Source organism: Euprymna scolopes, chromosome 21, assembly GCF_053919585.1.
Source record: "Euprymna scolopes isolate OS-2025 chromosome 21, ASM5391958v1, whole genome shotgun sequence".
In the NCBI taxonomy this organism is placed as follows: Eukaryota; Metazoa; Mollusca; class Cephalopoda; order Sepiida; family Sepiolidae; genus Euprymna; species Euprymna scolopes.
In genome coordinates, this window is record NC_136502.1 from 70,759,684 (window position 1) to 70,785,470 (window position 25,787).

A 25,787-nucleotide genomic window follows, 5' to 3' on the forward strand; every position below is an offset into this window, starting at 1 on the left:
CTTTTGACAGGGTATGGCATGAGGGTCTCCTCAGGAAGATTAGATCTTACGGTATCACTGATAGAATACTTAACATAATTAAATCCTTCTTAGATAAGAGAAAAATCCAGGTTGTCCTCGACGGTCGTACATCTAAACAATATGATATAAATGCGGGAGTGCCCCAAGGATCTATCCTTGGACCTCTACTGTTCCTGATATTCATAAATGACCTCCCCGACAAAATTGCCTCTGAGATGGGTATATATGCTGATGCACCACACTCTATAACAGACACAACAGGAAAACAAATGAACATATATCTAAAGTAATGGCAGAAACACTAGAGGATGACCTCCAATCAGTAGTGGAATCGGGACAAAAATGGATGGTCACGTTCAATGCCGCCAAGACAAAACTGGTTTCATTCAATGATTACAAGAAACCTTCTCTACCACCTATAGCAATGGCCAACGACTCTTTATCTGAGAGTACGTCTCTCAAGCTCCTTGGCCTAACGTTCACAAGAAACATGAGTTGGAACAATTACATCAAGTGTATTGCCAGGGCCGCTGCGAGGAAGGTGGGCTCTCTCTACCGTGCTAGAAAACTTCTAACACCCGAAAGTATCCTGTACCTCTATAAGGCCACTATTCGCCCATGTATGGAGTATTGCTGTCATATTTGGACTGGTGCTTCGGCTACTAGTCTCTCGCTCCTTGACAGGGTTCAAAAGAGAGTCGCAAATCTGATAGGCCCTAAACTGGCATCTAAGCTTCCCTCTGCCTGTTCTACAAGTATTATAATGGTGAATGCTCTGAAGAACTGCAAGCACTTGTGCCCCCACGACGTGAACACCCTCGACAGACCCGACAAGCTTCAAAATCCCACCCCCACACTGTAGAGATCCCTAGATGTAAAAGATCTTTCTACTCCAGTAGTTTCTTCCCCAGAACTGCTAGACTTTGGAATTCCATTCCAGGTCACTGCTTCCCCAACTGTACTGACATGCATAAGTTCAAGTGCAACGTGAACCAACATCTCGCTGCCCTAATCCCTACATAGTACCCCAGTAGATGTTTCCCCTGATAGTAGCAGTAGCCCCCTACACCAAAGTGGCAATGTGCCTTGTTTGGGGTGAAAATGTAATAAAAAAAAAAAAAAAAAAAAATATCTGGCAAACGAACTAACCCATTAAATTATTGCCCAATTAACCTCCTCCCGCTTTTCACCAAAACATTTGAGTCTTTAATTAATCAGCTTCTGTTTGACCATCAATATGGATTTAGGCAAGCCTGTTCTACTGCAGATATTCTAATTGTAATCTCTGAACGTATATACCGAGGCAGGGGAGGGCAGGGCAGAAGCCGTATATATATCCAAGGCTTTTAACAGGGTATGGCATGATGGTCTTCTCATGAAAATAAAATCTATGGTATCACTGGACGAATGCTTAACATAATTAAATCCTTCTTAAATAAGAGAAGAATCCAGGTTGTCCTGAATGAGTGTACGTCCAAACAATATAATATAAATGCAGATGAACCTCAGGGATCGATCCTTACCTGATAAAATTATTTCTGACATGGGTATATTTGTCGAAGACACCACGCTCTATTGCAGGCACGTAGGGAAAACTAATGAGAACATATCTAAGGCAATGGCGAAAACCCTAGAGGAAAAACTTCAGTCTGGGTCAGAAATGGATGGTAACGTTCAAAGCTGCCAAGACAAAACTTGTTTCCTTTAATAATTACATGAAACCTTACCAACCACCACTAGCTATGGCTAAAGATACATTACCTGAAAGTACTTCTTTCAAACTCCTCGGCTTAACATTCACAGGGAACATGAGTTGGAATAAATACATTGAGATCATTGCCAAGGCTGCTGTGAAGAAGGTGGGCTCTCTCTGCCGTGCCAGGAAGTTACTTACACCTGAAAGTATCCTGTACCTCTACAAAGCCACCATTCGCCATGTATCGAGTACTGCTGTCACATTTTAGCTGGTGCATCTGCTACTAGTCACTCGCTCCTGGACAGGGTTCAAAAGAGAGTCACCAACCTGATAGGTTCTGAACTGTTATCTAAACTTCAGCCTCTGTCCCATCGACGAAATGTTGCATTCCTCTGTTTTACAAGTATTTTAATGGTGGATGCTCTGACGAACTACAAGCTCTTGTACCCCCTCAATCAAAGCAGCGAAGTCCCACCCCTACACTGTAGAGATCCCCAGATGTAAGAAAGCCTTCTACTCCAATAGCTTCTTCCCTCAAACTGCTAGACTTTGGAATTCTCTTCCGGTTGCCTGCTTCCCCAACTGTACTGACATGCAGAAGTTCAAGTTTAATGTAAACAGACATCTTGCTGCTAAACTCCCTACATAGTACCCTTGAAAATTAGGTCCCTGATAGTAGCCCTCTACATCAAAGTAACAATGTGCCTTGGGCAACGACTCCAGCTAAAACCTTTGACTCCTTCTGACTCCGCAACCCTGGTTTTAGGGCAGTTAACAGCTTTTTTTGCTAAGTGAAATAAATTCGTTGACTTTTCAGAATGAGGCAGAGGCAATTAAAAGTTAGTAAAAAAAATCACTTTTCATGTAAAAAAATTTAGATAATATTAGAAAAAACTTAGAAAAACAAACATTTAATAAGAAACTATCCACAAACTCTCACTAACCCTAAGTCCGAGTAACACCGCCAACAACAACAACAACAACAACAACAAAATATCGTATAATTTTACCAAATCTAATATGAAGAATCTAAAATGATTAACTTTTTAGCATAACACCTTCTTACTGCCCTATCAGTATATGGTACTTGTATAGTTTAATCAATACATTAAAAAAATGAAAATATCGAAAAAGGTTATATTGTACGTATCCGTTTTGGACTGAAGAGCTCCGAAAAAAAAAATTCATTTAATTTGATCGAGTAGTTTTGTTTTATCGAAAAAGGTTATATTGTACGTATCCGTTTTTGGACTGAAGAGCTCCGAAAAAAAAAAAAAAAAAATCATTTAATTTGATCGAGTAGTTTTTTTTTTTTTTTTTTTTTGCAGCGAAACGTTTTTATGAGAGATCGTTGAAGTCAGCCATTATGGAAATTTTTACTACGCCACGGGGAGATAACTCCATGTAACGCGCAGATACTCCCTCCCCATCTTTAATACTAGCTTTTCTTCCTAAAAATCGAACCTTTTGCTCGGTATCATAACAAATTTGTTTTTTTTCGCTGTAAAAAAAAAAAAAAAAAAAAAAATTCTTGATAAAATTAAGTGAAAATTTTTTAGAATTTTGTTCCATAACGGATACGTACAATATGAACTTTTTTTCGATATTTTCATTATTTTTTAATGTCTTGATTAAACTGTACAAGTACCCAATATTTGTGTGTGTGTGTGTGTGTGTGTGTGTGTGTGTGTGAGAAACTGACTTCTCGACTAAATTAATTGTCGCTTTCTTTTTTTTTTTCACTAAATTTTTTTTAGAATATTCATGCGTAATCGCCCTCAAAAATAGAATCTCATTTGATGGTGGATGGGTGATTTAACTGAGGGTGCTCATCTATAATATTACCAAAAAGAAAATATCAATGCAATATTGATGCCAATTATCATCGCACGAGATGTTTATTTTTTAACCAGTTGTGTTTTTTAAAGTGCTCGTTCGTTTTATGCTTCCTAAAGTTGAGTAAGATACTCTCTAACACCAGGGATTTCTTTCCTCAGTATTTCCTTATTCTGTTAAATATATTTCAATTGGAAAATCTATTTCTTTTTTAAGCAATAAATATTTATTTATAATAGAAAATAATAGATAGTAACATATTTGATTAAAAAAACAAAAAACACTAACACTGTATTATTACCTTTTTTTTTTTTTTTTAAGATTACGCGATCACGAGATTTGAACTCTCGTTGAACGTTAACTTCCCGAAACGAGACTTTCTCTCTTTCTTAGATTTGTTTTTTGCGACAGCCATCATGCCCGTGGCCGCCAAGGTAATATAAGTTTTTTTCGACTTTTTGTAATTAATTTTTGGCAGAAATTCTTAATTTTTTCTTATCATGACATAAAAAGGCATAATAAATCTGTTGATCTGAAAATAAACCCACATCCGTCTAAATTAGCCAACATGCGATCGTATCCGTTTCTCGTGTTGCCACCATGTGCTTCGTTGATTTTTTTTTTCCGGACATTCTGACGACGTGGTTAAAATTTGATCTGATTAAAAAAAAATTGAATTTCACCTATTATGTATTTTTTTTCTATTTAGATACTAAGTATACGTTGTTGCTTATTTTTCAGAAAGTCAACTGAAAAAATGCTAAATTATATTTCGTTTTGATGGCCACATTTTTTAAAAATTACAATGGTGTTACAGTGTGTGTGTGTACAATCTTATTAGTTGTAACAAAAAAAAAATTCTGATAAAATTTCAAATTTCACAGTTAACCTTTCGAATTCTTATGGTATATTTTCATGTAGCTTACTTGCTGTAATGAGAAAATAAAAAATGACAAATTTCTCAGCATTTTTGGTGCTAATGCAGAAAGTGATCCGCGCTATTTTTTTAAATCGTATTTCCACGTTTAATTAAAGTTTGATATGTTTTTTTTTTTATTATTATTATTATTATTATTCAATTGTAAGGTTAAAGTACAAAATAGGTACAAAACACCCTCCCTTCTCCATGTTAAGAATGGCTTTTTAAATAATAACGTTATTATTTCAGCACGGATCACTCTCTGTATGAGTACCGCATTTATTTATTTTAGAGCACATGAAAATTTTTGGTTTATATTTTTGTAAATTTAATTTTTGCACACTATTTTCTTTTTAAATGTAAAATTCTGAATTCTAATTTATAAAAAATGAATAAATGCACTAATCGGAATATTAATCTTACCTAGTTTCGTTTTAGTAGATCTTATATAAAATCTCGGAAATAGACAAAATACTTTAACATTTGCAAGCCGAAAAATGTATAAAGGCAGATAACACTAAGCATACGAATAGTTAGGTCAACATTGTAAACGTTAGCCCCTCTAAAACTGTTTTTGACTATTTCCTAAACTGACTAAATTGTTAATATCCGAAATTTGCTACGTAAGTATTATAATCCTGGCTTCATTACAAGACCCATAAAGCCTGTCAACTCGAAATTCGCAGTAAACGTTAAGTTTATTAAACGTCGTCCGTAATATAACTTTTGGTAAGATTTTCAGATTCTGTATTCCGTAGTTTCATTTTCATAGTTGACTGGTATGGGTTCTTATGAACTTATGTTACCATACTATTTTTAAAAAATCCTATTTTCAAGTTGAATTCGAGTTTTATGGGGTTTGTATTACTGTACACATAGATTCGAAAAAGTTGTCAAAAAACAAATATATAACAAATAAATGTTATCAAAGGCAAGATAAGTTACTTTTCTACCTAACTGAATATTTTTTTAGTTTTTATTTAATGTAACATGTTTATTCAGCTCGAAAACCATACAGTGTTTACCGATTTATTGGAACATTCAAGATGGCGTCTGATTCTCTCTTTAACACGGTAAGTTTGGGAAGAGGTGTTATAAATAAAAAACCGGTTAAAATACTGTTAAAAACTCGCTCAATATATGTTACCGTGACATAGATTGACATATATTCGGCGGGTTTTTAATAGTATTTTGTATAGTTTTTTATTTATAACACCTTTTCCCAAACTTACCGTGTTAAAGAGGGTGTGAGACGGAGACGCCATCTTGAATTTTCCAATACATCGGTAAAGTAAACACTGTATGTTTTTCCAGCTGAATAAATATGTTACATTGAATAAAAACACAAAAAATATATCCAGTTAGGTAGAAAAGTAACTTATCTTGCCTTTGATAACATTTATTTGTTTTTTGACAACTTTTTCGAATCTGTGTACAGTAATACAAACCCCAAAAACAATAACATTTTATTACATTTCCATGAGAAAATACTACTACTTGTCTCCCCCCCCTCCCCAATGTTACTATCGGGAACTAACTTTAGGCGTGGGGAGCAATGAAGGATAAATAGCACATTTAGTTTAATAATTGGGTACTAGTGCATTTATTGATCCGTGCTGAAATAATGTTATTTAAAAAGCCATTCTTAACATGGGGAGGGGAAGATGTTTTGTATCTATTCTATACTTTAACTTTACAATTGAATAAAAAAAACATAAAACTTTAATTAAACTTGGAAATACGATTTAAAAAAAAAACAGCGCGGATCAGTAAGTGTACTAGCACCAATAATTGCTATAGAATTTCGAAAAATGACTTTGAACACTTGCCGAATAAAATGGACGGATAGTCTACCTCACGTTTTTGCTTATTACCAGTTTTATAAGTGTTAGATACAACAGATCGTCTGAAGTACCCCTATATTTTGCCTGTTATACTCCCAGCAAGACTAATATGAATTTTACGCTATTTTTACCCCCTTTGTTTTGTGGGCTCTTGTTAAAAATGACCCTACATTGTGATTCTATTCTCATCATGTCTATTTACTTGCCTCCTCACAAGGGCAGTTAAACACAATGTCAGTTTTTAATGTGGGGAAAATCCAACTAGTGTTTATATGCTTTTAGGTGGATCAGGCACAAGGATATGGACAAACTGGTGCACTGTCTGCGAATATGTAATATATCATTCAAGCTTGTCACCTGATGCTCGAACAAACGCCTGTGTGTCTACTCTTTGTAGCTTTTAGAAATTAAGCCATCTTATTTATGGCCAGGTTTTATTTAACCCTCTTCACTCCTTCCCATGTTTTCCTTTGTGAGCTGACTGCTACTTCAATTGTTTTACATCTACTAACCCTCATTCTTTCAACGTGATCATACTCTTAACGACTCCTGTTCTGCATACATCCCCCCCATGCTGTCCAGAGTCAATCTTCCTCTGAGCCTGTCTTGCATTACATATCTATCATATTCTTGCACAACGCATGCCCTCCAACCCTCACTGGCTAGACTTCCACAACCCCCATGTACCATGACACACGTCTTCCCCCAACTGCCAACAGCAATGGCAAAAGAATCCACTCCATCCACACCCAATTCTAGTTATCACATTAGCACCTGCTGCACTGTGCCTCAAAGCAACAAAACTTTTGAACATCCTTAATAACTTCGCCATGCACACAGATTTTCTCATCTGAGTTTACATTCGTCTTGCATACAAACTGGTGGTCCTCTTACAGCACGTTTGTAATTTCATTGCACTTGTTGCGCATCCAATGCTTACAAGTACTACAGTACCGGTCAGCACTTGGTGACATTCACTCTCAAGCCTCCGTAGAATTCCTCTAAGTAAACCTTCCATTGTTTGACAGAACTAAGTCATCAACATACAGCATGCGGAACTTTCCAAACTTCCAAGACATGAAAAGCAACAAAGTACAAAATTCTAATACACACTCTCACTTTTAACAAAACTTTCGCTAAATTTGTTTATTTCTAACATGATTGTGCATTTCTATACACTGCACCGACTATTGTTTATGCAGTGTGCACTATGTAACATTTTTTTTTGCTGTCCAAAACTTTTTCCACCTCCTCAAAAGCAAAATACAGGTAAAGAAACTTCCCTCTGTCTCCGTACAAATAAAGCACCAATGGTACTATACTTAGACATAAAACCAAACTATTTCATCTTTGCTTCTCTAATTTCTTATTTGCTGCTTAGTTATTCTCAGAACTTTATCCATGTATTTTATATATTTTGCACAAAATATTTGGATGGACCTGTACAATGAATGCATACACATTTTTCTTCACCACCTTTTTTTTTTTTTTTTTTATTCATTGGATTATAATTGATTGGTACTAATCTACCAGATTTCTAAAAAAAAAAAAAAATTCAATATTTAAAGAATTTGGAGGGGGTGCTCATTTTCTATTACAATGTTGTAGTAAATTTATCCCCATATTGGAATCGGACGAGAACACAAAACTGGTACAGTTTTGGGATGTTTTTTTTTTTAAATTTAGTGAATAATTATTTTATTTAAAACTGTATGAAATGTATGAAAATTCATTTAAAACTGTATGAAATGTATGAAAATTCATTAAATTCAAAACTTCGAAAAAAAAACACCCAAAACTTCTCCTTGTGCGTTCTTGTTGACTGGTTCCAATATGGGGGATTGATTTACTATTTAATATGTTGTATTAGAAAGTGAGTGCTCCTAAAAAAAATCTTCCTTTTTTTTTTTTTTATCATCTGATAGATAACTGTCCAATTGATAATAATCTGGAAAAATTTTTAAAAGAACAGGTGGGGGGGGTTATTGTATATAAGTCAACCAATATTTGATTACTGTCTATCTCAAAAATAAATGTCATTTTGGAGATTTTATTCATCAAATTTGGATTTCATGATTTGTTCTGTTGATAAAGTTGCTTTAATGACATTCTTGCAACCTATCTTCATTTTCCAGATTCAGGTTCCAATCCTGGTCTTTAGCTTAATGTGCCAACTGGATTTCTTGGTCCCTCATTTTAGCGCACCAAATACATTGAGAGTTTTGATCAACAGTTCTGACAACTATATCTTCATATTTCAGCTGGTATGGCAGTGTGTGGAGTTTTACTGCCATAGCTACTTATCAAAGCAAATTTATTAGCAAAAAATAGCAAGCCATGTAAAAAACAGTATGTGTAGAAGATGTGTATGCCTACAATCTGAATGTTTGTTCAAGGTAATTTTAAATGTGGATATAGTAGGCATCATTACTATTCGTCCTGCTAGTCTGTTCCAGAGAGCATAAACACAAACGGAGAATAATGTGATTATCTTTTTACAGTGATCACCACTTATCAAGGCCCGGAAGCCACTCGGGGATAAGGGTTATTGCAAGTACATTACGTTAGTGTGGAGATTTGATGAAGTGTTTACTTAAGGGGGGGCGGTTCATTAGGAATTTGTTAACGTTGAAGCAGGCAGACGGAACAGTTCCACAGGCGTGCAGTTCTAAGAAAGAAGCTTTGTTCATGGAATCCACGTTTTGATTTAGGCACAGATATAGATGTTTTTTGTGAAAGATTGGCGAGGGGGGGACCAGAGATTGGAGTTCAGACGAGCACCTGCCATGGAAATAACGATAAAACAAGGATAGGCTCGCAACGTCTCTTCTGTGGGAGAGAGGTTGCAGGGTAGAGAAAAGGGCATCCCCCCACTAAGCCACGAAGTCTATTTTGTACTCTGTCAAGGCAGGATAGGCTGTTTTTAGCAGCTCCTGCCCAGATATGGCAACAGTATTCCATCTTTGGGCATACTTTTATACAGATAGAGAATTGCATGAGTAGTGAGATATCTTCTGGAGCGGTAGAAGGATCCCACCATCTTTCCAGCGACCTTGGCAACAGACTTGATGTACATGTTCCATTTCAGATCAGGAGTAAAGGTCAAACCCAGAAGCTTGTCAAAACACGGGGCTTCACCCAGACGAGAGCCATCCATCCCAATTGATGCCAGATGGGGATCAGAGCGTTGATGATGTAAGGATAGGAGTTTGGTTTTGGATGCATTAAAGGTAACCAGCCACATCTTCCTCCACTGAACCACGCGCTCGAGATCAGAGGAGAGAGAATCAGAGAGAACTTTGTCATTTACAGCCTTTGATGTGTTGCCGTAGATGGTCGTGTCATCAGCATAGATGTCAACGAATGATTTAAGTATGTGTTTAGGGAGGTCATTGATGTAGATCAGGAAGAGAGTTGGGCCCAGGATTGACCCCTGAGGGACTCCAGCATTTATATTGCAGGCCTCCGATTTTTGTCCATTTACCACTACTCTTATGAGTCTATCGGAGAGAAATGATTTAATGATTGCGAAAACATTTCCAGTTATACCGTAGCTGGAAATTTTGTGAAGTAGACCCTTATGCCATACCTTGTCAAAGGCCTTTGATATGTCAAGAGCAATTGCCCTAGAAAGGAAACCTTTGTCAAGAGATTCACTAATCCTGTGGGATATAACCATCAGCACATCTGCGGTAGATCTTGCAGAACGGAAACCATATTGTGTGTCACTAAGAAGGTTGTTCCTGCTGAGGTGGTTGACTATTTCTCTATTTAATATGGATTCCAGCAACTTACTCATAACACACAGGAGACTTATTGGTCTGTACTGAGAGGGAGATGACTTATCACCTGAATTCTTATTGCAAATAGTTTGGCCTTGTCTGACGCTGACGAGATGACCTCTGGTCCATTGATAATGATTGGGATAGAACGCACACTTCTGTTCAGGATCCTATTTGTTATTTGCCAAAACTGGTGGGAACCAAGCCGCTGATCAGCTACCTTGGATTTAACAGACTGGGCATATAGCTCTCTTGCATTTTTTATTACTCTTTTACAGTGGTTGCTGGCAGTCCTGAAAGCAGCTTTAGTCTCAGTGCATCTATTACGTTGGTAGCCATGGAAAAAGTGATTTCTGTGCACGATAGCAGCAGCACATTCTGGGGAGAACCATGGCTGGCTGTTAGGTTTTTGTTGGAATTTTTTAGATGGTATGAATTGATCTATGCCTACAATTAACCATTCTTGCTCAGAACATGAATGTAGCCATCAGTGTTTAGCCATAGTTTTCCGGGGGAAGAAATGCGGTGGTATAATGTCCCCTTCAGCAACAAACTCCCATTTTGATGGTATCAGATTGATCATATGCTTTTCTCTCTAGTGCCACCATCTTGAATCTTTCTGACTTTTTCTATTTCCCTCTTGCTGGAAGTTTGAAATTTTTTTGTTTTCTCCTGATGCAGATTCGATGGAGAACAGTATATTTTTTTACAAATATTCAGGTTTAACATTTTCCACCATCATTATTCTGTAAAAAAAAAAAAAAAAAAAAAAAAATTGCAATTAAAACTTACAAGTGTGTGCATGTGTATATATGATGATGGCTACTTCTTGACAGAAGTTTCCCATCTCTTCAGTTAAACGTTGTGCGTCTGTGTGCACATAGGTGACTTTTTAACCCAGCTTTAGTCCTACATGAGAGTACACATGTGATATAAAAACTTTCCTTCTTGTAAATGTGATTGCACGATAATATTGTGTCAGCCCACTTTTAGATTTGCAGATTAGATTACAAATATGACAACTTAGGTTTGCCGGATGTGCTGTAAAAAGCCCCCCCCCCCTCCATAAGACTGTCATTCCTGTCTTTGATTGTGCGATTTCAGATGATTTACGAAACCAGATTCTGACAAAAGGTATCTGCCACATATAGTTCACTTCAGTTCCTGTTGTAATTTTTCTGACATATTTTTGTCCTGTTTTATAAAAATGCGTTTTAAGACAGCAAGATCTACACAATGGTTTTTCTTCACTGTGACCGATCATTTGGTTGGGCTTCTCAGTTATGTACATCTATCTCAAGTATTTTCAAGCTTTTCAGATAAATTTTTTTCTTAGTTTATGTTGTGGTCTTTTACCCTTATCTATCTCGCCATAAAATAGTTGTTTATGAAGTCTTTTGTCCTCCATCCTAACCAAGTGTCCAATCCAACACATTTGACTTTTAATGATTTTCATTTCGATACTAGTACTATTTGATCGTTCAAGAACTACCGTGTCAGGCATTAGAGTCCTTCAGTTAATATTAAATATTCTCCTAATACAACTTTGGTGAAACCTTTCCAATGATTTGAGATGCCTTCTATGTTGTCCAAATCTCTGACCCATATAGCAACATAGTGATAATGCATGTTTCGTAAACACTTAGTTTGTTTCATATATATATATATATATATAATATACGCACACACACCTGCCAACTCGCGTCCAAACATAGGTGCATTCTATTTCTCTGTACTGAACATGACTCCACAAGTTATTAAAAGAGAAACAATTGTGCTAGATTTGTTATTCCTTGCTTTTTTCTTTTTCCCTCAGTTTCATTATTTTTTTTTTTTTCTCCTGCAGAAAGTTACCAGCGCCAAACCAAGTGCCAAAAAACCTGCAATTTCTGCAGTGAAAGGCCGGAAGAAGAAAAAGGAGATAATTAAATACACAATTGACTGTACTCATCCAGTTGAAGATGGCATCATGGACATTGCGGCTTTTGTAAGTATTATCTTTTTGCAGCTTGTGTTGTCACCACACACGCACATGCTGAACAGAAGATACATACAAATAAATAAAATCATGTAACAAGTTAACAATGGTGCCAGTTTTCAGAAACGGAAACCAAAAAACACTTTATTTATATTGTTGTATTTTATTAGTAGGTATTAATATCAGTCTTTAGGAATTTTAATTGGAAACGGTATTCAAAAAAAAAAAAAAAGCAATGTTAATTAAAAATTGCAAAGTTATTAAAGAAAATATTGCTTTCTCAATTTTTTTTTTTGTTTCCTTTCAGCAATTGTCATAAATTGTTACCAGATTTTACAGCATCAATTTCATCTGACATTTTTTATTTTATTTGGTAAAAGTGGCATTTAGAAAACTTATTTTATTCTTTTAAATGATAAAATAGTTTTAAATATTTACAAAAGTGAGTTGAACAATTTGTCGCAAGACTTGAAATTCCAACTGATGCTGACATAGAATTAAAGTTATATGATGCAATATTACAATATAATTTTTTTTTTTTTTTAATCAATGTTGTGAATACTTTTCGCTTTGAAAATCAATAGCTGAGGGGTAAGGGTCTTAACTTTCTTAATATGAATGTTTTTTTTTTTTCATGAGCTCTGTTAAGTTATTAGTGTGTTTAACTTTATTAAATAAGACTGCATTCAAATAAAATTAGTAAAAGCAATTTTACATATTTTTCAATATTTAAAAACAATTCCAATTTTTCATATTTCAACTTTAGAAAAGTTTTATATTCTTGTAATTTTTAAACCAATTGAGATATGCACTAGGTGTATCAGAATTTTTGACACCTAACATGAAACTGCGAATAAAATATAAAAAATTCATTTCTCTTTTAAAAGTGGGTTGTTTATTTTCTTTATGGATTATACTTCCAAAATAAACTATTAAAGTTGTATAAAAAGTAATAGAAATATAATTTTTTTTATTTTCTAAAAAAACAGTAATGAAATTAATTGAATTTTACAAGTTCAGTATTTTTCAATTTTTAAACTATCAATCAAAATTTTTCTATTCTATTTTTACAATATTTTCAGGGTCAATGTGAAATTTTATGCTATTTCTAATAAACCGAATATAATATTTTAGACAAACGTTTTTTTTTTTTTTTTAATTCATGCCCCCCCCACTCACCCCATTTTGAAATGTCTATTAAAAAGTAAATAATTAATTTACTCACCAAAGTTTTATATATCACAAATTGAAGATAAAATATCAATAAATAATATATCAAAATTTAAAACAAAAAAGAGTAGTGTTTTTTAGAAATTTACCTGTAAAGTCCGAAGTTTAAAAGCCTTTTTTTTTTCTTTTTTTTTTTTTCCTAAACATTTTTTGTAATGAAACCTTGGTCCTTGCTCCTTTTAATTGAAAAAAAAATTAGGGTTTGAATTACATTTTTTGAAGTGTTATAAGCTTGGAAAGACAGGGGGTGGAATTATTTAATATTTTTCACGAGGTTTATGAAACACCTAGCACATAATTTAGTGTAGTTAGATCCATGTCCAAGGAACCTATATATAAAATTTCAAGTGTTTAGACCCAAAATTGGCGGAGGAGTTTGGTAGGGTTCTCAAAGGTCAAATCGTTGAACTTTGACTCCTTAACAGCCAAATTTCTGGCCAAAAACCGATCACAGATTTTCCCAAATCTCAATACCCTGTATATCAAATTTCGAGTCTGTAGACAGAAAATTGACAGTTATTGCGTAAGGAAATGTACACACACACTCAATTGTGGACCCTGTTAAAGCAGTCGAACAGACAATTTGGTAAAAAGGTTTTAAAAAAAATGAGTCAAAAGTATATTACTGAAATTGCTATAAAAATGTAACCATTGGCGGTAGAAGTTTAAAACTTTGCAACTTTATTAATTTTTAGGTGAGGAACTCAAAAAAATGTTTGTCTTAGCTTCTGCTATGGTAGATATATCAAGAACACTTTAAATCCTACCATCGCTTCCTCAAAACCCCATCTGTAAATAAATGCTGACTCTACTCTACCTGTGCAATGTCATCTGACAAAAGCCATGTGGAGGTGGAAATGAATTAACTGGATTTTTTCTCAAGTAGTCAGAGAGAGCAGCTTCCAGTTGAACTTCATTTTCACTGGTGTTGATTTTGACACCTAACACAACCTTGAGATATCTCAGTTTAAGTTTATCAAAAACACCTGATAGAACATATAGGTCTCGGGGGTACTTTTACAGTTTATTGCCGAAAATAGAGACACCATTTTTTTCGTGCACCTGTCATTAAAATCCAAGAGAGAAATCAGTATTTTAGACTATGACCGAAGCATGAAATAAATAACAAAAAAATGAAACTAGATAATGATTTTTCAGTTTCATTTAAATTAATTTTCTATCAAAATTTTTCTATTGATTCTATTTTTACGATATTGTCAGGGTCAAGGTGAAATTTTATGCTCTTTCCAATAAACGGAATATAATCTTTTAGACCAAACGTTTTTTTTTTGTTTTTTTTTTACCCCCCCCTCCTCCCATTTTGAAATGTCTATTAAAAAGTAAATAATTAATTTACTCACCAAAGTTTTATATATCACAAATTGAAGATAAAAGATCAATAAATAATATATTCAAATTTAAAACAAAAAAAAGTAGTTTTTTAGAAATTTACCTGTAAAGTCCGAAGTTTTTTTTTTTTTTTTTTTTTTTTTTTTTTAATGAAACCTTGGTCTTTGCTTCTTTAATTGAAAAAAATTAGGGTTTGAATTACATTTTTCGAGTAGTTATAAGCTTGGAAAGGCGGGGGTGGAATTATTCAATATTTTTCACAAAGTTTCTGACACCCCTAGCACTAGGTGTTTTACTTTTTAATAGACACTTGAAAATGGGGGGAAAATAAAAAGTTTGTCTAAAATATTATATTCGGTTTATTGGAAAAAGCATAAAATTTCACATCGACCCTGAAAATATCGTAAAAATAGAATCAATAGAAAAATTTTGATAGATTTTTCAAGTTTAAAAATTGAAAAATATTGAGTTTGTAAAATTCATTACTGTTTTTTTTTTTTTTTTTTTTTTTAAATAAAAAAAGATATTTCTATTACTTTTTAAACAACTTTAATAGTTTATTTTTGAAGTATAATCCATAAAGAAAATAAACAACCCACTTTTAAAAGAGAAATTACGAGTTTTTTATATTTTATTTGCAGTTTCGTGTTAGGGGTGTCAAAAATTCTGATACACCTAAATACACAATTAACTTAATTGTATTTTCAGTTATTTATTATTTATTTTTTTTAAGTGTAATAAAAAAATATAGTTTAAAAAAATCTTCAAAACTATCAAATAGAACATATGCACATTTTTACATGAAATTTTTTTATTTACACATGACTTGTTGCATGTAACTTAAAACTTAGCTATATTTTAATTTTTTTTTTTTTTTTTTTTTTAAGTAATATAACTGTACAGTCTAATAAAAAAAAAAATAATAATTTAACAAAATGTTAGATATATCAAAATCGCCCGACAGAACATGAGAGAAATAAGTAAACAAAAAAAAATGAGGCACGTTTTTTAAAATGAAAAAAAAAAATTTTCGTCAATCACATGCAACTAAAAATGTTGTTTTTTGGTTTAAAATGTACATAGTTTAATTTTTAAAAGATAATTTAGCAATGCTGAAGTTTATCCAACCGAAAGAAAATAAAGCAAAGAACATATGAAAGTTTGAAAGAAGATAAAGAAAATCAACAACTGACATTTTTTAAATTGTCAATTTTCATTTCTTTTATTTACGTGCTTGTCACATTAACATTATTTTAAACAATAACTTTTAAATAAATAAAAACAAATCCGTAGTGAAACAAGTTGTTTGTTTTCGTTGGGTTGTGCGGCTCGTTCATGCTGACGGTTGATTTTCGTGATGATACTTCATACTAGGCATTAAGTTTGTAAATCTCGATGTGTAGGTACATTCACTTTAATTAGTGGCGCTCTTTTATTTATGAGCGTAGTAATGACATCAACAGATTATTAAAGAAGAGATATTTCTCTACAAAACTGCGATTTTTGGAATTTTTTCAATTGAATTTTTTACACTAAAGTTTTCAAGTTAGATTTTTTTTTTTTTGTGAAAAACAACTTAAAACCCTTTTTTAAGCTCACCATATTAATAAGTGACCTTTTTCTTTAAAATGGTGCTATTTTTTTTTATACTTAGAGACAATATCGAACCCACCAAATTTGAAAAACAGCAACATGTTTTTTATGTAAAAAAAAAAAAAAATAAATAAAAAAAAAAATAAAGCCGCGTTCACAAAAATTAGTGACATAACTTGAAGTAACCTGGAAAAAAACTATTAAAGACACAAGAAAAAGAATTATATATCTATAAAGCAAAAAGATTAAATTTTATTTAAATCAAAACTTTATCAAAATAACCGAGATATCACAAGTTGAAATTGAAGGAAATTTAACTTTATTTACCAGTTTTTGCATCCTAAACTAGGCTAGTTTGGGATACCTAATCCAAGTGGCGATATGCCTTGTTGGAGGTGAACGTTGGTTAAAAAAAATAAAGAGTGCTAGGATGAAAACTTAAAAAATAGTAAACTACTGTAAAGTTGTCTTTCAGCATTCTTAAAATAATCGATTTAATTAAACTAACATGAAATAATTTGTGGTTGAAGCTAAACGAACAATTCTATATTATGTTTTAGGAAAAGTTGTCCATATACAGTTTGTAATTCATCCGGATTATTTCAAAATGTCAAATCTTTGAAAAGAAAAACAAATTAAGTTGGTCCTTTTGTTAGCAATCACTAAATTGGTTTATCATTTAAAGATGGTCAGTGCTTTTTATTTGTTTTCCTTTTTATTAGATTATCTTTTCAGGAGCTTTGTCATGCTTCAGTTTGAACAAAGCTTGCATACGTCTTTTTATTTATTTTTTTTAATCTACCTTCCCAATTCCTAGAAAAATTTTCTTTTCAGTGTGTTTGTAACTATTTGTCATTATTCTCCTGGTCTTTTGTTTCTAATTTTTTTTTTTTTTTTTTAATTCAGGAGGAATTTCTTCGGAACCGCATCAAAGTCGGTGGCAAAACCAACAATTTTGGCACTCATGTTGGTCTGGAACGAGCAAAGTCAAAAATCACCCTCACTTCAGACATTAGTTTCTCCAAACGGTCGGTGCCTTTTAACATTTTTTGTATATAACTTTTCCTTGTACAGATAAAAGAAAACCTCAAAATATCTCCCAATAAACAGGGAGACATTATTTGAATGTGGGTTTATCTATAAACAGTTTATAAGTGATTTTGTGTATAAAAAATATTTGTTTAGTTTAATGCGGATTGTTATCCTTATTTTCATAGTTGTTGTTTCACCACATTTCTGACAACTCATCTTCTGGCCTTCTTCAGGTAGTTACTTGCGACAGGATAGAGATGCTGAGTAATTACTACCTTCCATAGTTGTCTCGCATTTTGGACAACTAATCTCCTCTGGCCTACTTTGTGTAGGATTGAAACGTGGCGAAACAGCAATGAAGATGAGCATAACTGTTTCTCAAAGGATTTTAAAAAATAAAATCATAAAAAATATTTTTTTAAGCATTAAATTTTCTGATTATGAAAGATGTATTATTCAGTCTTTTTTTTTTTTTTTTGGTTATGGTACTGCTTTAGATCCGGTCTTTAGCCTCAAAAGGTCTGTTAAGGTGTTAAGGGTTTGAGAGGTAATGGCACACTGTCCCCTCCCTCATCGTAGAAAATAAATAGATGACTCATGTACATCTGATAGTTTTCCAATAGAACAAAACGCATGAAATTTTATCAAGTGTTTTTTTCTCAAAGAGGTGAAAGTAATGGACATCACATGGCACAAATTGTGATAATGGCGTCTTTCGATGCATTTTGGGTTGCACCTGCTGTTCTCCAGCACTTAAACATCTCCAATGGTTTTGGTATGCAAAGAGAATTCATTTTTTACTTTCTGCCTGGAAGGTGCAGGTGTAGTGGTGGACAGCTCTTTTTCTAGGGTCTCATCTATGAATGAAATACTAGTCTTGGAACTACATCTGATAGGTATACACATAAATTTACGCTATGAATAAATATTTGAAGATAAAGCATGGAAGCTTTTAAACAAATAATTCCAAAAGGGTTGATATGCTGTAAAACAAAACTTGAGGGAAACAAGTCAAACTCTGTAAATTCATATTTTACAAGTCAAACTCTGTAAATTCATATTTTACAAGTCAAACTCTGTAAATTCATATTTTACAAGTCAAACTCTGTAAATTCATATTTTACAAGTCAAACTCTGTAAATTCATATTTTACAAGTCAAACTCTGTAAATTCATATTTTACAAGTCAAACTCTGTAAATTCATATTTTACAAGTCAAACTCTGTAAATTCATATTTTACAAGTCAAACTCTGTAAATTCATATTTTACAAGTCAAACTCTGTAAATTCATATTTTACAAGTCAAACTCTGTAAATTCATATTTTACAAGTCAAACTCTGTAAATTCATATTTTACAAGTCAAACTCTGTAAATTCATATTTTACAAGTCAAACTCTGTAAATTCATATTTTCTGTGTATCTGCTTTTTTTTTTTTTTTAACAAATCTTGGCCTACCATGAACCTGCTTATATTTTATGCAAATCTTTCTTTTTTTTTTTTTTTCTTTTCTTTTCTTTTCCAATAATTAAAAATCTTTTAGAACGATTATCAAATTTGAAAACTTCAGGGGTATCAAGGTATAAATTATCTTTTGTGTCTGGATGAATTCTGATTTCAAACTTTAGTACCAATGTGACTCTTCAAAAGTAAACTTTTGTGTTAATAATTTCTCATGTATTGAAAAAAACTTAAGAGAAGAAAAAAAAACTATGTGCCTATGATGAAAAGGAAATATTTAAAAACTGATCAAGTATTTTTTATGTTAGGCAATTAATAGGCATTGCAACATTTTTTTGGAAGAAACAAAGGTATATTTATGTCAATTTATAAAGAAATTTCCATTAATTCTGAACGATTTAAAACAAAACTTAATTTAGGCTGTAACTATAATTTAAGGAACTTTGATTAGAACTGGCATGTTAAGTCATACTGACAACTCAAAAAAAGAAATAGTACTTGAGGCTTTCTTGCTAAACATTCAACATTGTCTATATTTGAATTATTTGGACTAAAGTACTTTATCCACTACACCATAGGTCCTTGTGACAAGAATACAAGGTCAGAGGTTACATCAACCAAAACATGAAGACAACACCGAAGATGAGAACAGTGGTCTGAATAATACAAATTATCCATCTTCATCTAACAAATTACAACCATTGTGATGTGGAGCAATCCTGTCTATAAAGTAGTGATAGCAATGGAGGCTTTCAGTTTCCCTTAACTACAATCAATCCATTATTTTAATTACTACATTCAAAACATCTTTGTAAAGATAAATACAATTCTATATTACTATGTAGATACAGTCAACTGTAACATGACATTTGTTAGGACTTTGGTCTAAAAAGATTTGGAATTGTTGCATGCTTTCAGTTAATCTGCTCAATCTTTATTGTAATGTCATTACAAATCTCCATATATAATAATTTGATAGCCACTATATCACGTAACTTTTGAACACCATCTAACACACATTTATTTGTTATATTAAAATCCTACATTACATCCTAGGAGCAACATATCACAACCATCTATAGTGGAAGTAGTTGCTATTTTTCCCTCTAAATACAAAGTACTCCTACCATTCCAAGTCACCACTGGGAGTTATTCTGTATTTTGGTCAGATATGGGGTTGCACCTTTATTTGGCTCATATGCATAACATAATCTTTTCTTTTTCCAATTCCCAAAATAATTTCTCCCTTCTAAGGTTCCATCAAATCTCATTGGCTGAAAACTGACTATTAATTCATTCCAGAACAAAAAAACGAATGCTCCAGAGATTTACAAACATGGCTTCCCTCTGTACAAGAGGCAGTCGTTTTAAATAAAATACCCCAATTACAAACATTAACACATCGAAACATGTTCATAATGCAAGACTGCTTACATTTTTACATTAAATATACCGTACATGTTAACTTTTCTTTACAGCTATGTTAGTGTGCTACATCTTTTGTGTTTACATACACTATACATACTGTTTTCCGACACATTGTCACATGCTGATAGCCATTATTTCTTCTTCCTTTTCTAAAAAGATAAATGCTAAGTTAGATAAACCTTTTTCTTTTTTTAAATTCGATTGCCTAACATTCTTTCTTTATACACTAATAAAAAAATTTAAAACAACTGATGACGCAATTATTAAAGTTGAGACGTGTCTTTTGTGTGATTTGGAAGCCTTTAAACTGTCTAAAACATTTGGTTTCTTCCTTTTCTAACATCTAGATAACCTTTCTTTTTTCCTTAAAAGTACAACTGACTAAACTTCTTTATATGCTAAATAAAAGTAAAACGATTACGTGCATAACTAATATGAAATGCTTTATTTGTATTATTCATTAGACTACAGTTCTCATCTTGAGTGTGATTTTCACGTTTCAATCGATATAACCTTTGACGTTCTTCAGGTGTATCTTGTCGAACTCAGGAATTTCGAGGGGAACTCTTTATTTCATGGGGTAGCGTGCTCTTGTTCCGTCAGCTATGACTGGATAGAGGTCCTAAGTAATTCGCAAATGTATATTTCGGTCATCCACACAGAGGATTGAACCTTCAACCTTCAGGAGGATATCACTTTTACAATTGACTTGCGTCCAAATTCCCGAGTTTGACAAGATACACCTGAAGAAGGTTGGAGGTTATATCGACTGAAACGTGAAAATCACACGCAAGATGAGAACAGTAGTCCGATGAATAATAATACAAATAATCAATCCTCATCTCAAAAATTCAGAAACGTCATGAAATGTTTTGTTTTTATTTTCCTACAAAAATAGGTCACAAAACAGAATAAATTGTTTTTGCCTAATTTCCGCCAATTTTATTTCCTTTTAGGTGTATGTGTTTATATATATATATATATATATATATATATATATATATATATTGAAAAATGTTTGCAAAGAATATTTCTTTCAAATTTATAAAAACATTCTATCTAACACTTAAAATTTAATAAAGTTTACATTTTTTCAAATTATAAAGTGTTTTTATATTTAGTAGCAGTACCCGCTAACCGGCATTGCCCGTTACTCTTCTACCTATGTGGATAAGTTTTGTGTATCTTAATGCTTTTATTCGGTCCAACAATGGCCACCACTTAGAACATTTAACAGTTACATTGCTTAATGTTCGGGAGACTACTTATTTGTGGAAAATTTCAATGTTATAATCAGTTTCAGTGTAGCCAAAAAGCAGTAAATATCGTAAGTAAGATTTTACAAATGTCAATAACTATTTCTGCCGGTTGGTCTGTTTTGTTTTGGTCTACCATAATTACCAAGTAACACACCCCCTATGCAAATTACCAGCCCTTCGCCCCCAAAGAAATGTGGCCATAAAGTGGGTGCTCACTTTATGTTAAATTATAAAAGTGATTCTTCATTTGTTAAAACTATATTTTCATAGCGTAGAAACTATTTGATTCCTGTAATTTTCAACTTTATTGTTGTAATCAGTGGCCCTGTAAGTGTAGAATAGTAGATGACTGCACCGTTACCCCCCAAAAATAAAACAAAAATACTCTGTCTCTCTCTCTGTTTACTATATCGTTTGTTTTAGTAGTGTTCGAATCTAAACAAAATAAATATAGGGTCCTGGATATGACCTTAAACTATATCCGGTGGTGAGGCCCCAGCTTGCGGGCTTTGGGGAGTGTGGAGCCACCCTTTAATTGCCATTGCTCCCAGGTTCACTCTGACCTGGAGTGGTAGTACATGTTAGGGTCCCAACTATGTGTTAAATAGAAACCGACTTAAAAACAACAAATATATTCTATTAAAAATTTTTTCTTCAAAATCTTTGGATTTGGCATTAAATAACATGAAAAGAGTTGATATGCCGTAAAACAAAAACAACCAAAACATAACTTTCGCTTTGTCTCCGTCCCTCTCTCTCCTCGTTTTGGTACCATGTTCTAATGTAAACAAAACAAATATAACTCTAACTCCCTCCCTCCCTCTAAATGTGTTTAGAGAGAGAGAAGCAATTAACTCCAAGCGGCTCAGTCATCGCTTTATATAATGATGGCCTTTTGTAATGGCAAACGCTATATAGGGTCCGGTCCTGCGCATTCGTTTACGTTTATAAAATTGTAATTTGGAATAAGGGATCACTGATCTAGGTGTATCAGAATTTTGGGGGAATTTTTGACACCCCCAACATGAAACTGAATAACATAAAAAAAACTCGTAATTTCTCATTTAAAAGTGGTTTGTTTATTTTCTTGATGGATTATACTTCCAAAATAAACTATTAAAGTTGTATAAAAAGTAATAGAAATATTATTTTTTTATCTTTCAAAAACCAGTGTTTACAAAGTGCCGGCACGCTTCTAGACAGCCATTTTTTTTATGTAATGAAATCAATTGATTTTTACGAGTTAAATATTTTTCAATTTTTTAACTTCAAAAATCTATCAAAATTTATCTATTGATTCAATTTTTATGATATTTTCAGGGTCAATGGGAAATTTTATGCTCTTTCCAATAAACAGAATATAATATTTTAGACCAACGTTTTTTTTTGTTTTTTTTTGTTTTTTTAATCCCCCCCCCCCATTTAGATTTACATGATTAATGTAACAAAGTTTTATATATTACAAATTGAACATAAAAGGTTAATAAATAAAATATTCAAATTTCAAACAAAAAAAGAAAAGTTTTTTGCCAATTTACGTGTAAAAGTTTAAAGTGTAAAATTTTTTCGAAAACCAGGTGGATTTTTTCTTTTGTTTTTGTTTTTAAGTTGGAGTTTATTTTATGCTTATAATTTTCCATTCAATATTGGACGTTGAGGATATTTTAGGCATTGTTTTTTTTTTTTTGTTTTGTTTTTTCGATGTTTAAAAAAAAAAAAAAAATTCTCTCAGTAATTAAGACTGACAATATATTAAAAAGAAAGTTCTGGTATTTCTCTAAGATAGTAAAAAAAAAAAAAAAAAAAATCGAAAATAAGTTGTTCGTTCAATGTGTAACTGGTCAAAATCCATAAATGAAAAATATACACTTTGCAAGTATGGTAGCACAATAATGACTTCTACTGAAATATGTGAAAAGTACACAAGGGAGATAAGGCTTCATTGAAACATTGTTTTTTTTCCCCCCTTCCGTACATAAGTGAGAATTCTTTTTACATACGGGTATTTTAATGGCTGATAAACAAACGTCGGAGACACAGTACTTGGTTGAAAAATCCTTTCATTTAAAAAATACATGGAATATAATATATAAATATAATTAAATTCTCATACCGGAACATTAGAAGCAATCAAATATTAATAATTTGAAACAAGTGATTTTTTTCACAGTTAGATATATATATATATTACATCCACACGAGTTACGTTTTTTGTGAACTTTTTTTTTTTAATAAAACCGATGGAAAAAAAAAAAAAAAATTGTATATTTTTTTCGATGAAACCTTTTATGATATTAAATTTTGGTCTTTCCTCATTTTATTGAAATAAAAATTTATGGTTTGAAATTACATTTTCATATTGTTAGAAGTTTGTATGCATGGAGAGTCTATTTAATGAAAAGTTTACAATGGCGACTTGTCCAAAAATTCTGATACATCTATAGCTGATCTAAGCAAATGAGAAAAGCAGGATCGGTTTAAGGGAGAATATATTAATTTTTTTAATCGATGAACGAGAATTTAACGCTTGTGCTATGAGTTTATGAATCCATTACGAAGGGTGTAAGCACAATATCCATACCATGTGTATAATATCCATACCGTGTATATAATTCCCTGCGGTGTTTACTGGGATCAGTAGGAGGACTTTAGTAATAAGGGGAAAAATCGAGACTACTTCCTCTGTAGGTTAATGCGATAGTGATGGTGTAGCTCCTCGGATGTAATCTAGGATTTTACTAAAATACCTGGATGTGTCAGAAAAATCTTTATAAAGTTACATAAGATAGTGGCTAATAGGCTAAACATAATAAATTTGTATGTGGCATATGTTGCAAACCCACAGTATTTTAGTTCAGAGGGGAATTTCTGTAACATTTTTATTATTGAGAGGAAATTCTGTATATATTGTTTAGAATAAACAATTGTTTATTATTTAAAGAAAACGTTCTGTTTATCTTGTTTCTTTTTGTTCAGCTTATTTAAAACTGTCACTTTCTGAAATGCTGTTTACATGTTAACATGCAGGTGACTGCAGGAATTTAGTTCCTTGTAAGTGATAGAGGGTTCAACAATATTTTGCCACCTAAACTCCAGTCTTGCCAACAAAAATACCATACCATGAGTATGCATGAGCCAAACGACACTGCAACAACCAATGTGCATGGGAATGCAGGACAAGATTATCAAGGCTACATTTTGGGCAAATTTTGTGACAAGTTAATGCCAGTTAATGGGTCCTGCTAGTTTTTTAATATTAAGAAAACTTTGGGGTTAGATATTTGAATCAAGAGGAAAACATGAATTTACAAAACCAGTTAAATATCTCTCTACCCTCCATCTAGTATTAATATTTTTGGTGATATTTTCTTTTGTTTATAATCTTAATAAACAGTGACAAAGACTATAAAATAAAAGCAGATGGGTCAAACAATCTGACTGTTCAGTGCTTAAGAAACTTAATCGAGTTGGATCACTTGTAAATTATTGCTAATTAGAACAATTAGGTATCGATTTTATTTTACTACAATCAATTTCTTTGGGAATTTCTCTAAAATATAATTTACTTTTATTCCTTATAAGTGCATCTTAATGTCGGTAAACGAGATTTCAAATGACATTGTTATTTTATCAAATCATGAGGGAATCTTCTTGTTCTTACCTGTTCTTACCTGTTTTGCTTTCCAGTAAATAATTTCCTTTCTGCCACTTTTTGTGCTTATTTAATAAACGTTTCTTTTTTTACAGATACCTGAAATATTTGGCGAAAAAATATTTAAAAAAGAACAATCTTCGGGATTGGTTGCGGGTAATTGCCACATCAAAGGATTCATACGAGTTGAGATACTTCCAGATCAACAATGAAGATGAGGAAGAAGATAGCGATGAATAACTTGTTTGCCGTTAGATTCTGACCGTTATGTATGTTTCTATACCATCTGTGACATTAAAAGGAAAAAAATGGCAATTTGTTTTGTTGTTATTGCAACCAATCAAGTAAAGAAAATTGTTTTACACTTTTTTTTTTATATTTTCAATAAAACTCAACATATATACAAGTTACTATCTTCTGTGGCAGATTTCTGTTTACATATATGTAAGTATTTAGTTATAACCGAAAAATAGTGAGTGTGTGTGTGTGTGAGGATAAAATACATTGTATATTATTATGAAATGTTGGGAAAAATAATTAAACCCATGGAGAAAGAAAAAAATATATATATATATATATATTTTTAGGGAATTAAATTCCCAAATTATATATATATATATATATATAACTTTTTTTTTTTTTTTTTTTTTTTCTGCAATATATTCCTTCTAAATATATCTAATATTCCAAACTGGCTAATCATCTTGT

General features: G+C 32.4%; 1 protein-coding gene across 1 annotated transcript; it reads left to right on the plus strand.

Annotated features, from left to right (window-relative positions):
- Positions 1-3,856: 3,856 nt before the first annotated feature.
- Positions 3,857-25,394, plus strand: LOC145242461 (large ribosomal subunit protein eL22-like). The gene is made up of 4 exons (XM_080105519.1): positions 3,857-3,987; positions 11,945-12,085; positions 17,156-17,277; positions 25,175-25,394. The coding sequence occupies exons 1-4, from the start codon at positions 3,970-3,972 to the stop codon at positions 25,317-25,319; spliced, it is 426 nt and encodes a 141-aa protein (XP_079961645.1). The 5' UTR covers positions 3,857-3,969; the 3' UTR covers positions 25,320-25,394.
- Positions 25,395-25,787: the final 393 nt, after the last annotated feature.

Coding starts and splice junctions, on each gene's coding strand:
- LOC145242461 (XM_080105519.1), top strand. Junction 12,086..17,155: donor TCATGGACATTGCGGCTTTT/GTAAGTATTATC, acceptor TTTTTAATTCAG/GAGGAATTTCTTCGGAACCG. Junction 17,278..25,174: donor GACATTAGTTTCTCCAAACG/GTCGGTGCCTTT, acceptor CTTTTTTTACAG/ATACCTGAAATATTTGGCGA.